Source organism: Patella vulgata, chromosome 9 (assembly GCF_932274485.2).
Source record: "Patella vulgata chromosome 9, xgPatVulg1.2, whole genome shotgun sequence".
Taxonomy (NCBI): Eukaryota; Metazoa; Mollusca; class Gastropoda; family Patellidae; genus Patella; species Patella vulgata.
Window position 1 is genome coordinate 15,921,371 of NC_065887.2, and position 14,531 is coordinate 15,935,901.

A 14,531-nucleotide genomic window follows, 5' to 3' on the forward strand; every position below is an offset into this window, starting at 1 on the left:
TTATTTGGGACCTTGAAATTGTCACAAATGGGTCGCACTAACAGCGACATTTGTTTCAGGCATATTTGTTTCATCGGTGTCATGTGAATGCAACGACAACAGCCTGGTTGATTGATTTGTTGATTGGAGTTCAGATGTCTACATTAAAATCGACCACTTTCAGGTTGCCGTATTCACGGCCAGGCAAGACCGACTTGAAATTTCTAGAAATTTTTCTGGGGGAGACAGGCCCCAACAAATCCCCCGACGGTGCGTTTCACGACTTTGGCGCAAGACGGTGACCTTGAAGAGACGTCGAACACCATTTAATAGACATAGTAAAAGTCATATCTTACGAGATTATCGCTGGTCTTGTCAGAAAATGCTATTTTATATATGACCAGTTTGTGTTTGAAAAATTTAATTATTTATTCTCCCACCATTAAAGCACACTAATTACGAAATATCGCTCTCAGAAACTTCATGGTTTCTTTTGCAATTTGTTTGGGGTAAGACGTTATATAAATAATATCAATCTGTCTACCACACAAATTTAACAGATACAAATGCATGTTATTCCACAGGTAGACAGACAGGGCCTCCTTTGAAGGGACTCAGTGAAGGGAACGCGGTTGGTTTAGAGTTTGTCTGACCCCTTTGAATATTTGCGTCTCATCTCCAATGAAAACAATCATGTTGCTCTCATGCTGTTCTCAACCAGAATCAAACATATATCGTACCTGAGATTTGTTAGCATGTTCCACACAACCCAACATTTATCGGCACTGGGATTAAGGGTGTATATCTTTGTTTCTAACGCTTATTGGGAATACGCCACGGAAACTACAATAAAAACTTATTTACAAAAACATTCTAAAGAGGGAAAACTGACATATTTCAAGCTTTACTGTATTTAAAGAAATAATTTAAATCAGCCGGCTGAAACCCCGTCTCCGCTATTTGTTCAGTCATTCTTTAGGTATAGTGCCAGTTTCCACCGACAATGATATTGCAAACAAGTGTCCAATCTATAAAAGCATACATTCCTACAAAATGTTTCTTTAGTCAAGTGAAACAATAAATTCATAACTATGCGAGAGTGTGGTGAGTAAATTCGTGGTAACAAGTGTGAATAGGATAATGTGACATAGAACAAGGTCACATTGATGTTGACAAATACGTAAGACGATATGAACATCAACTAAAAAGATATGTAATGTGATTCAGCTGCAAGGTGATATATGCATATATGCAGCATAGATAATTAAAACTTCTATTCAAGTTAAACCAACTGTATCTATTTATTTAAGTCTTACGTCGAGCTGAATACATTTTATGATTTATTTTCATCTATTGGTGGTTAACAGTGTGTAACTAAAAACTAAAATTGGATCTTATTATTGCCAATGATATAATGTACATGTAATAGCAAGTGTAAATATATTTTTTGTTCAGTCTGTACACAGTAACATATCTGAGAACCATATTATTATCATTTCTGCCCAAGGCTCCCTGTGCCTTATAGTTAGCAGTGATACAAGGCAATTGCCAATTTTCCATGTTCTTGGCCTGAAGAAATAAAATAATAAATGTCAAGTTTTTATTATTATGCAAGTGGAAAAATACAATTATTCATAGTATGATTTGAATAAATACAACTGATTTGAAGTTGGAATTATTATTTGTCTAAGATGACTGGGCATTTACAAATTGAAATAGCTACTCTTCATCAAGAAAATACATGAATATTTTTCCCAATTCACCTGGATTTTATTGTAGGTCTTTGTACGTGAAATAGCTTTATTTAACGTCCGCTACCACCGAAGTGATATTGCAGAAAATTAACAAATTCGGATTCCCTTTTAAAGGAAATTGACTGCACTATCGCTGGATTGTATTATATAGGTCATGTCAGTTTTTTTCAAAATGGCGCCCAGAACACAAAACAAACATTGCAATTCAGGGCTGACTGGTGTCGAGGCTGTATCCTAAGAATGATTTTTTGAATATTTAATCACACAGAAACACAAGTATGCACATGCAGTTATGATATAATATTAAATTAGCTCACCTCAAATACCTCGAAATATACTGTTTGGTCAGTTTGTCCGCCCGCCATATTTCTATTAGTCACACATCCTTCGGCCAATTAAAATGGACGTATATTTTGTTTTAACCGAAACGAAAAATTTGCGTTATAAATAGTAAACGAGCTTGATTGACCGACCACTGCTAATGTTTTTTCGTGAAACGGTATAACTGCAATCAACACACGGCCGCCATTCTCGATGATTGACAACTCACATTTTTCCTCATCCACCAAAGAACCGTTAGGTTTCTTTGAACATACTGTAATAACATTGGGATTATCAGTTAATCAGTTTCCCACAAAAAAACTTTGCCTTGTACGCACTAATTTATCAATTGGTATTGCCATCTACGACAAGCATGTCAACGTGCAGCTCACGGATTATCGTTAACAATTTCTAGGGGCTTGTAAAAAAAGATTGCATGTCGTGTAAATATTTATTTTGTTTTTTGTGTAGGTCATTTTCAAATAAATTCATCAGCATATTATTCGTTTTAAATAAATATAAAACTTTTATGAGAAACGATGATTATCAAAGAACCGTAAGTGCAACTAATGTTTTATCGTTTGGCTGAGCCTTTTACTAACCACGTGTTTCATGTTAATAAATATTTTCTTTCGTGTTTTGTTTGAATTGGCCTATTTCTAATAAATTATCCCGAGTCCCAAACGTCGTTAACCCGAGTTCCCAAACGACGTATACCAAAGTCCCAAACGTCGTATACCGGAGTCCCAAATGTCGTGGTCATATTTTTTTGAGTCCCAAATGACGCGAGTCCCAAATGATGTGAGTCCCAAATGACATGTAATCAACCTAGAGTTGTTGTTAGTGTTTGTCGGATAGATCCTTTATACTTACTGGCGCTAGGTAATTTCGAGGCTAATATTGTTCAATTTTATTTGAATGATTTGCTTGCGCGTACCGTAGGAGTGTATTAGAAACAGTGTTTGCGCAGGTTCGAGAACGGCTGAAGAACATGAAAACACTTTCATGAGTCTCGAACATGAGAGAACGGTATCCATGGTAACAAGATGAATTAAATTTATACAATCTGTTACGATAACTTGTTTAGTATTTACTTCGCTATTAAGCATAATTTTAATAAATTATGACACCGTTTTACTCCTTTTCAATTCTTTGGATGACGATTACATCACCTTTTGATACGCCCTCGTCCGTGGGTTGTCCGTTGTCTACAGAACTGATTATTTTAAAATTGATATGTTGTTTATTTTAATGAGATGAATCCTATTTAATTTCAATAATTTCTGTTAGTTTCTTCTGGAGTTATGGCCCTTGTTTCACTTTGTGAAATTCATTTGAATCTTTTAAATTAGTGAAACGAAGACGTCTATTAAATTTCTGCGATTTCTGTGAATTATGTCTAGAGTTGTGGCCCTTGTTTCACTTTTTCGAACCTTGTGAACGCACGAACAACAAAATTATCATCCGATTTGTATGAAAATTGTATGCATTATTTAAATTAGTAAAACACAAAACAAAAAAATCTGTCAAATTTCAACAATTAAGGCCCTTGTTTCAGTTTGTAGAACCTTTGTAAACCCACAAACGACGAAAATTATAATCTTGTATGAAATTTTCTTGTAAATGCCCACATTACCTACAAAAGAATGAATATGCGACAATCCCTGTTGACTGCGCAAACGATTAAACTGCTGTGGGCATATGTTTCGTTGCCTGGCAACCTAACTTACTTCATGTTATACTGGCCACATACTACATCCAATTTTCGAACGGTATTAAACTTCTAAATTAATAAATGCACCCATGATGCTGTTTTCTCAGCAGTTATCGATGCGTCGACCTTTGTAAACCCACAAACGACGAAAATTATAATCTTGTATGAAATTTTCTTGTAAATGCCCACATTACCTACAAAAGAATGAATATGCGACAATCCCTGTTGACTGCGCAAACGATTAAACTGCTGTGGGCATATGTTTCGTTGCCTGGCAACCTAACTTACTTGATGTTATACTGGCCACATACTACATCCAATTTTCGAACGGTATTAAACTTTTAAATTAATAAATGCACCCATGATGCTGTTTTCTCAGCAGTTATCGATACGTCGACCGTGTTTGTTCTCCCTCTCACCAGCTATGAGGTAGTGTGGGATTTGAGAACGAGAATGTGTTCGTGAACGCATTCCAGACTGCTCAAGTCCGACAAGAACCCATTCTCCGTCCGTTCTCTGCACCGGAACACTGTTTCGAATACACCCTAGGGGTATTTAGCAAAGGGAGGAAACCGGAGGACCCGGAGAAAACCCACAAGGCTGGACAGGCGACCCTATTCCTAGTCACATTCAAGTGGGGAATCACATAATAATGGCCTATTTCAAATAAGATATTTGCATATAAAGAAAGTAGGCTTACAGCCTCTTTCAAATGTGATATTTGCATATAAAGAAAGTACAAACTTAAATCGTCAGTGCTGGATAAACTAGCCAAAGGATTTGGCTGAATCAATTGGCGCTAAACTTCACCTAGTTTATCCACTGACATACGCCCGAATCAAACATGTTTGATATATTTGGCCGAATTGTATTTGAGTGGTGTGTCCGCTTCGCCGAAGCATTCGTCTGATTTTAGAATTCATTAGCCAATCACCACTCATTCATATCGAGTGGGTATCGCAAACTAGCAGTCGAACTGTGACACGGGTGCTACAGCCAACAAATTCCAACTACCATACTATCGGCTTAAATGCACGCCAATGGGACCTCAGGTTTTGTGTTCCATTGAAACGACTAGAAATGAAATGAAATGGGGTTTAACGTCCTACTGTTTTGCTCCGAACTGGGCTAATGAAGACAGGCATACACCACACAGTGTGCTATGAGGGAAATTTTGCCCGGACAGCGGCACTGCAGTGTATCGAATTCCAACTGTCAAGGGATCTTTTACGTGCACGCCAACGTGTACACGGGACCTCGTTTTTTCATTTCATCCGAATGACTAGACAGCTGTCCTTGTCAGGCCCTCCGTCCTGCATCACTGACAAGGGGGAACCACGCCGGGAAATCTGAGTGAACTTTCTCGGCCAATGCAGGGATCGAACACCCGACCTCCAGGCTAGCGAGCCAGCGTCTTACCCACTTAGCCACCATGACGACTAGGCATGGAATCCATGCTGAAAAATTCAAATGAGCTTTCTCGGTCAACACTGGGAGCGAACCCGCAACCTCCCGGGTACCAAGCCAGTGCCTTACACACTAAGCCACATGGCTCTCTTTTAATTACTGTGACTCTCCAGTCACATGACAAACAAGGGTTATTAAAACAGATTTTCACGGTTTAGGTAAGATCTTCGGGATTAAAATGGTCTTAGATATCACACAGTTTGTATATGGTAAGGTATCTTAAACAGTTTATTACATGTCACATATTCATATTTTTCAGTTTCCATATTAGATGCCATAGCAAATCAAAGATCATATAATAAAATAAGTCAAAAAACCCAAATATGGAAAAAGAAAGAGCTGAAGAAATGGTGATTTGAGCACCTATGCTTTCTCATAGGTGTATTTGGAGGGTGAGTGTTCAATTCTAATAGAAAAGATTGTTGTTATGGTATTTTAGAATCTCACTATAATGTGTTTGGCACAATATATCCCGGTTGGAGCTGATGTGACATAAACCTCCATTTCATTTTATTGTTTTGAAATTTAAAATTCAGTTTAGTATAGTAAATTTGTACACGTACATGTATGTGCACAAACAGAATCTTACTTATGTCCAGATACATGTAGATATGACTGTCTCATCTGTGGGGGACCACGGTGGCCAAGTGGGTTAGACACTGGCTCGCAAATTTTAAGGTCGCGGGTTTGCAGTAAGAAATTGCAGTACGGAGGACTGGGCTAATGAAGTTGGGCATATGCCATACAGTGTGCTACGAGAGAAATTTTGCCGGGTACCGTGACCTTAAGGCCTTCTCTTGTATCAAATTCTAACTGCCAAGGGATCTTTTACATGCACACCAATGTGTACACGGGACCACGTTTTTTTGTTCAATCTGAATGACTAGGCAGCTGTCCTTGTCAGGCCCTCCGTCCTGCATCACTAACAAGAGGAAACCACGCCGGAAAATCTGGGTGAACTTTCTCGGCCAATGCAGGGATCGAACACCCGACCTCCAGGCTAGCGAGCCAGCGTCTTACCCACTTAGCCACCATGACGACTAGACAGGGAATCCATGCTGAAAAATCCAAATGAGCTTTCTCGGTCAACACTGGGAGCGAACCCGCAACCTCCCGGGTACCAAGCCAGTGCCTTACACACTAAGCCACATGGCTCTCTTTTAATTACTGTGACTCTCCAGTCACATGACAAACAAGGGTTATTAAAACAGATTTTCACGGTTTAGGCAAGATCTTCGAGATTAAAATGGTTTTAGATATCACACAGTTTGTATATGGTAAGGTATCTTAAACAGTTAATTACATGTCACATATTCATATTTTTCAGTTTCCATATTAGATGCCATAGCAAATCAAAGATCATATAATAAAATATGTCAAAAAACCCAAATATGGGAAAAGAAAGAGCTGAAGAAATGGTGATTTGAGCACCTACGATTTCTCATAGGTGTTTTTGGAGGGTGAGTGTTCAATTCTAATAGAAAAGATTGTTGTTGTGGTATTTTAGAATCTCACCATAATGTGTTTGGCACAATATAGCCCGGTTGGAGCTGATGTGACATAAACCTCGATTTCATTTTAATATTTTGAAATTTAAAATTCAGTTTAGTATAGTAAAACTGTACACGTACATGTATGTGCACAGACAGAATCTTACTTATGTCCAGATACATGTAGATATGACTATCTCATCTGTGGGGACCCATGGTGACCAAGTGGGTTAGACACTGGTTTGCATATTTTAAGGTCGCGGGTTTGCAGTAAGACGATGCAGTACGGGGGGCCTTACAAGGACAGCTGTCTAGTCGTTCAGATTGAACAAAAAAACGTGGTCCCGTGTACACATTGGTGTGCATGTAAAAGAGCCCCTGGCAGTTAGAATTTGATACAAGAGTAAGCCTTAGGGTCACGGTACCCGGCAAAATTTCTCTCGTGGCACACTGTATGGCATATGCCCAACCTCATTAGCCCAGTCGAAGCTGAACAGTAGGACGCCAAACCCCATTTCATTTCATTTTTTTCATTTTGTCTCATCTGTGACAAAGCAAACCAACACATTACAATACAATTTAATTAAATTAAAACTTTCGTCTATTTAAATATTGAATCGATTTAAGTCAACTAAAACATAGTATGTTTTTTTTTTCTCAGTTAACTACATCAGAAAGATCAAGACAGTTGGAAATGGCTATTCATATTATGGAAACTTTTTCTCACAGAGCTTGATAATTAGGTAAAATGTAAGTAACATACATATTTGTATTTTTAATCATCAACTAGTTCTATACACTTGATTGGTAATCTAGTTATTCTTCTTGGGGCAATGCCTAGGACTCTCCTATTCAAGTCTTGGCATTCTTGATTTTTGACAATCACATCCATTGATTTTCTTCAAGTTGTGATAGACCCTATGTGTATTTTTACAGTAAATAGCAGTATAAAAATTGACATCATTTTACTTCTTAAATAGATTTTAATAGGTAATATCCAATTTGTTGTCGATGGAAATAAAATATAATAATCTGCCTGGGTCTGTTACTGGACAAGACACAATAAGTGTTACCCAAAGATGAAACAAAATAGAGACTCAGTCTCGATGTGGCAAAATAAATTGTTTATTTAAACATTGTGAACCATAAATAGTAAGAAAGTATTCTTATTGCCTACTTTTTATTTTTTAGGCTGGAAGATTATTTGATGTATGATAACAACAAGAGATCCCAAGCATCAATTTATTTTATAATTCTGGAAAAGAATGCATTTGACCCAATTTTTTAATATTTTTTTTTGTTTTTACTGTTAAATATTCATCCCAAACACAATTAGATTTTAATTCTCTACAGAAATTTATGTATAATATAGAATGTAAAGTGACATATAAATCACTTAGAATTTGGTCGGAAATCATTAAATATTTAATAGGCATAGTCTAGAAACCAAATGTAGATCAAATATACCCAGAATTACAAAAAACCTTGACCTACATTAAGGTGACTTTCCCTTGCTTATGAAATGAAATAGGGTTTAATATCCGACTTTTCTGTGTTATTTTGGTGATTCTGCCCTACAACCTACTCTTATATCAAATATTTCAACTGTCAAGGGTTATTTAAAGGGAACCCAGGAGGGCCGAATGGTTAAAAAACGCACATTGGATCAGAAGGATCTGTCATTGAGTCAGATAATTCAATTGTCAAGGGTTCTTTAAAGTAAACGCAGTGGGGGTAGTTTCAATTCTGGGCTTATACCCAATTATCCCTTGCCATGTCCTACACTTATGACGTGTGGGAACTATGTCGGAAAATCCAGTTGAAATTTCTCGGCCAATGCACTCACTGAACCACAGTGGCTCCTCCTTGCTTTTGACTTGTGATTATTTATATATATTTTGTACATATTATTTAATGTTTGCGATTTTCTCTGATATTTTTTTATTTTTCAATCCTGTAATCTTGATGCTTTGCTCCTTTTATGTACAAAATATTCATTTTGTTTGAGGAAAAGGTTCTACATCATTTTATTACTCCTGCAAAATAGTGCATTTTTCTTTTGTTAGTTTTCTGTGTATGCTAGTTATTTCTAGATGCCTCACAAATCACTTGTAATATGACTTTGTAGCACTTTTCAGTTTCTGAAAGTATTTCAATTTAGTGCATAATTAATCTAATTAGGGCTTGGTTTGGATGTTATTAAATTTAGATATATTTGAATTATATATTTTTGGGGTATGGGGTAGGGATCTTTCTTTTCTCAGTTCTTGTTTTTGGGTAAAGAAAAAATTAAATAGCTATTTTGTATTTTGTGATGTGGGGGGGGGGGGGGGAGGGGGGCAAAGTATAACAAATTTTTTATTAGTATTAGAATTATATCTCTGTTTTTCTGTTAACATTTCAAATGATGTCTATTTAGTTTTGATTTGGTGGTGTTAATTTACTTTTTCCTATCATTTTATAAATAAATGATAATTTAACAAATAAAATTATTGTTACCTCATTTATCAAACTTTACAGGTTAAACAGAGCAAAAAGGTTGGGTGCTGCATGGGAAAGATTGCTAAATTGAGGGAAAATAAAACACAAGTTTTTGTTGGTGGTTATACACAAGTTTTTATGAAACCACACAAGTTTCAGAAATTTCAACACAAGTTTCAGAAATTTCAACACAAGTTTCGACACAAGTATTGTGTAGATTTTCACACAAGTTTCAACACAAGTTTGTGTTGTTTGGTAAATTTTAACACAAGTCTTGTGTTGTTTCAACATTTAACACAAGTTTGTGTTGTTTCAACACAAGTTTGTGTTGTTAAATAGAGACACCTAACTTGTGTTTCAACACAAGTTTTTTTTTCAGTGTATTTAACTTGAATTTACGTAGTTTTTGGTGAATTTAAGATTGCCACGCGTTAAATTTGTGCATAAGCTAGAAATGTCAGGATATACTAATTTATCACCGTTTACTATAAAAAAATATCTCTCGAGTCCGGTAGACTAGACTGGAGGTAACCTCACAGGGCAAGGCCTGGGTGCCTCCGATCTCTGGGTCTATCCCCTTGATTTTGATAGCGTATAATAGTTTATAGATTCAATGATAGTTATATTGTCTTACCTGACTATAAATCAGATACTATAGAAAAACTGTCAAAATAGCTTTTAAAATCTTCCAAAACTGTGTAGATCTATTAATGGAGAGCGGTATAGCCACGCCAACCTATATAGACACGATTTCCAACAAAATTCTCAGAAGTGTGTGTGACATTACTAATCTGGGCCTTAATTATCTTTACAAAAATTCTATTCGCATTAAATAGAAATAAGATATTAAGACTACAATTCCTGGTATTGATTCTGCAGTGTAGTTTTACTTTTGTTTCCTCATAATCTATCTAGCCTACATATTAAAATTTTATTTGCACCTGCGTAGGCTATATATATTTCCACTTACACTTATCTAAATGTAAGTGTAACTGTTAAGTTGCGAAACCTCTCGCTTGAATTAGTATCCTGGTCGGGCGTTTAGTTAAACCTCAATCTGTTTTTTTTTTGTTTTTTTTTCAGGTAAAATACCAAAAATTCGGAAATAACGAAAACACGGTAAAACATTCAGTCAAATCTGGAATTCCAAGATTTCTAGTTTTCAGAGAATTGCAACTTTCAGTTATAGTCTAGCGATGAGTTCCATAAATGTTTTGATGTTTAGACTATATCGTGGTCTCGGAGTCGGTCACTCGGAACCCATCGAGGGGGATGCGATGATAAGCTTTGCGTCATGGTTTTCAATGCGGTTTTCAACATTATAATAATAATGCTCAACCAGTGCCGACTTTAACATGCTCCACCCAGTTCAATATTAACCAGTGACACTGGTTGGGACTTCCACCCCACCCCCTCCCCCGCACTCACATATAAATATTGTTTTTTGGGGGTCCGAACGGGATCTTTTACCTCGTGCAAAATCATGGGCCACCACGCCCCTGTCAGAACCTCTACTCTAGTAGTCTTCAATATTCGGTAAAATTTGACTGAATGATAAAGACAATAAATAAAAATACCGTAAAAGTCTTACTTTCGGTTTCGTTTCTAATTCTAAGAAATCGATAATAGGCCACAACAATAATCAGTCAAGGTCATAAAATTTCAACATTGTTATTAGTTTATAAAAAAAGAAAGAACGAAATAATAGGCCACAACAATAATCAGTCAAGGTCATAAAATTTCAACATTGTTATTAGTTTATAAAAAAAGAAAGAACAAAATAACATTCCACATCTAAACTAAGCATGGAGTTTAAGTAGACTAGATTACGTCCAGCTTCAAAAGTATTGAAATTATCTTACGAATCGCAATTCCTCAAAAACGTTTGAAATTTCTACTTCTGGTTCTTAAATTGGTTGGTAACCAATATTTTTACAGTTAAGCTACATAATTGAGAGACAGGCTACGTGTACAGAATGAGCATTATTCGAGAATATTGCAAGTACCGAACCGATCAAGCTCAAATATGTAAATGTTTGACCCGGGCGGCCGTTTTGCTATGCTGAGAGAGCCCCCAGTCAGAATTTCGTTCAGACGGGTGTAGTGAGCGGTAATTTGATTTATTTATTATTTTTGGGACAGGTCTGCTGAAGGTGCAGTGTTTTGTGGCATCGGCATACATTTTAAAACAAGCCTAAAAAAACAGCACAACTATGTGGTATGATAATGAATGTCAAATCTTTTTTTTTAGAAAATTTGTAACGAAAGGAACAAGAATAAATTATATAAAGTGTAGTTATCTCCCTTTAATAGAAAATTATTAACGGTGGTGGAACTAACTCGATGTTGTTATTGTGTCGTGCTCTGCGTTCTTTTGTAAATAATTGTAGTTTTGATTTACAAACACTGTTGAGAAGAAGCACATCCGTTATGGCAAACGTAGAGGAATTCTGTGTGTGTTTTCCGGATAAAACTGTTTGGTTTTCAAAAACAAACGACAAGGAAGACATTGGACAACAGAAATATAACGAAATAACCCAGTCAAAGCTACGGGAAAAACTGAATACTTGTTTTGTGGAAAATGATATGGAACTTATTTTGATTGAAAGTGATTCGGAAAATCTCGGTGATTCGGAAAACGAAAGTTACGTCAGGTCGTGTCTAGATCTTCACCCCCTGTTCAGATCCAGCAAAAGTAATCCTAGGTTTTGTTTTGGGTTGACCAAGGCGCGCGCAGATCAAAGAAGCGTTTTGTCTGGGGGTCATCTCAGGAGACTGTTATGTTGCGCCTTTTCAGGTGATGAACATTTGAGCAAGTTAACAAGTACTCGAAATGAGGAAAAACGACGAATGTATCATATAGACACAACAAATTCCAAAAATGAAATCTGTTTAACTTTGCAGAATTCCCAAATCGAAACAGAAAATGTGAGAACATTTTGGAAGTTGCAAAACATAGGTCAAAATGGTCCTGTTTCTCCAATATTTGAAGACAGAAATATAAGCCCAGTTTTTCATGATATAGATAGGAGCTTAGAGATTTTGAATATGGTAGGGTACAGTAATGTTTTATGTAGTTTATCAAGAAAAGTTGACCCAATTATATCCTCTGTAGGCCTACCTACGTGTGTCCCCAGTGGTCTCATTCCGTTCTAATTCACTAACCCAGTGGTCTAAATCCGTTCTACTTCACCAACCCCTGTAATTTTGTCCATGGGTGAGACACATATTCGAAATTGTGTGCCCTTGATGTTTGTGCTATTTTTATCAACCAATCCCAAAAATCATTAAATACATAAAAACTGACATAAGAATAACATCTTTCCTATCAAAAAGATCGTTTTGTGTGCATGTCACTTTATTTATATAAAATTTCTTGCAAACTTTCTCATAATTGAGCGAACAAGAAATGTATTGATGGCTGAGATGTTGATTTCTGCTTATCGTGTAGTAAAATCCTTATAGTGTGGTGGCTTATAGTGTGCAAGGTTGATCCCCACATATTGTTGTGAATGTAGCCTATACAATGAGGCTAACACTGGTTTGTAAACTTTTTTGATTGGTTCACAGACTCAAGCTGCGATCAAGGACAAATAATTTGAATACTTGAATACCCCAGGGTATAGTGGACTAGAACGGAATGAGACCACTATAGGGATACTAAGGATGAAGCAATTAGGGTAGCACGATTTACCTAAATCTACACAAATCCACCATTATTTCAACTCATATGATATTAATTTATATTGATATTTGATAATAAACCGGTCTTAATGCCAAAGTGGCATTTTTAATTTCAAATCGTAAAGTTTTTGTGTCAAAATGCACCTAAAAATGCAATAATTATACTAATGTGCTGTTATTTGACAATATTAGGTTGTTATTTGATCATATTGGGTAGTATTTCGTAGTATTTGATGAGTATTTGGTAGTATTGGGTTATTATTGGCTTTTTTGGGGTGGTAGAGGGAGGCAAATGGAACAGCCAGATATCGGTATCGCATTTGAAGTACATTTCCCGCGATATAACTCTCTATTTTTGACAAAAAATCAAACGATATGTCTATTTTGCATCATTATGTTGTAGTATTGGGTAGTATGTGGTGATATTGAGGTGGTATTGGGGTGGTATTGGGTAGTATTGGGTAAATCGTCCCACCCATTTAAAGGAGCTAAAAGCGCCAATAATTGGGATCTAGAAATTGACCCAAATGGGTCGCAACGGACATAATAATGTAATCTGATTGTGTATAAACTGTTTACATTCAATTGTTTCTGTTTTGACTCTAATTTCAAATCAGTTATGTGCAGCGAAATACGGCATGAGTCTCAACCCTTTAGCAATTTCTAGCGTCTGGTTATTCCATTCTATTGAGCATGCTCTCCAGATAAGATATGGCATCATCGTTTGACATGAGTTGTTAAATATGTCTAGCCTCGTTCTTTCTGGTCACTTATTGCAAATGACACTAAAACGCACTATGGTACACGATTCGTGTACCAATGGTAAAATGTTTATTTTGTCTTAAATATTGGATATCAGAACCCTGCCTTTTCCTGGTAAGATCACAACATCAATGTTGATTTGAATTGACAAATAATTCGTATTTTCAACGTGTAAGACTTTGGATGATATTGAGTTAAAGACTTAGCTACTTTAAGTCTTGATTGTCAATTATATCCCTAGGTACATGTAGTTTGAATCAGAATTTATATAAAAGTTGACTAATTTCCACTAAATTCACCTCCTTGCTTAGAAAATAAAACAAAATATCTAGTACAGTCTCAAAACGACTACAGGACATCAGTTGGCAAAATGTTTTAATTAATTCCCCTCCATTCAAGGTGACAATAAAATTTATCAACTGATTTTTGATTACATTGACAGTATTTGTTGTATGTGTAGGTTGGTTATATGGAAGCGGTACAAGAATTATTAAAGATATACAATAATTTTGAATGTGCAAGGGAAACAACTGCAGATCTAGAATTGAAATTTCCATTTGTTGTTGTTGAAGGCCTTGATGGTGCAGGTACATGTATTACATTTTGGTAATCTTGTATAAGTGAAATGAAATAATGTTTTGTTGTTCAACATTTTACGTTTCTACACAAACCGGGTGAATGAATGTCAGACAGTGTGCTATGACTTAAGGTTTGCCTGGACAGCGGTGACCGTGGTATGACCTACTGTTATTTCGAAATCCAGTTGTCAAAGGTTGTTTTATGGGTATGTCAACGTGGATACGGGACTTCAATTACATTTTTTGTTCTTGTGCAATACAAGGGTATTTAAGATCAATAAGATGCTGCAGTTATTGAACA

General features: G+C 36.2%; 2 protein-coding genes across 3 annotated transcripts in view; one reads left to right on the plus strand and one right to left on the minus strand.

Annotated features, from left to right (window-relative positions):
- LOC126807815 (S-adenosylmethionine-dependent nucleotide dehydratase RSAD2) overlaps positions 1 to 10,251 on the minus strand; it is a 33,690-nt gene extending 23,439 nt beyond the window's left edge. The window contains exon 1 of the mRNA XM_050532654.2: positions 9,841 to 10,251. The gene's annotated coding sequence lies outside the window, so the exon portion shown is untranslated. The remainder of the gene's footprint in view (positions 1 to 9,840) is intronic.
- The window catches only part of LOC126807814 (UMP-CMP kinase 2, mitochondrial), a 29,715-nt gene that overhangs the window by 11,800 nt on the left and 3,384 nt on the right, over positions 1 to 14,531 (plus strand). The window contains exons 1-2 of one of the 2 annotated variants that reach the window (XM_050532651.2): positions 11,507 to 12,257; positions 14,113 to 14,239. In XM_050532651.2, coding sequence (XP_050388608.1) covers positions 11,550 to 12,257; positions 14,113 to 14,239 — 835 coding nt within the window. In that variant the 5' untranslated portion in view covers positions 11,507 to 11,549. Of the gene's footprint in view, positions 1 to 11,506; positions 12,258 to 14,112; positions 14,240 to 14,531 lie in introns of those variants that run through there. The other variant, XM_050532652.2, reaches the window with a different exon arrangement.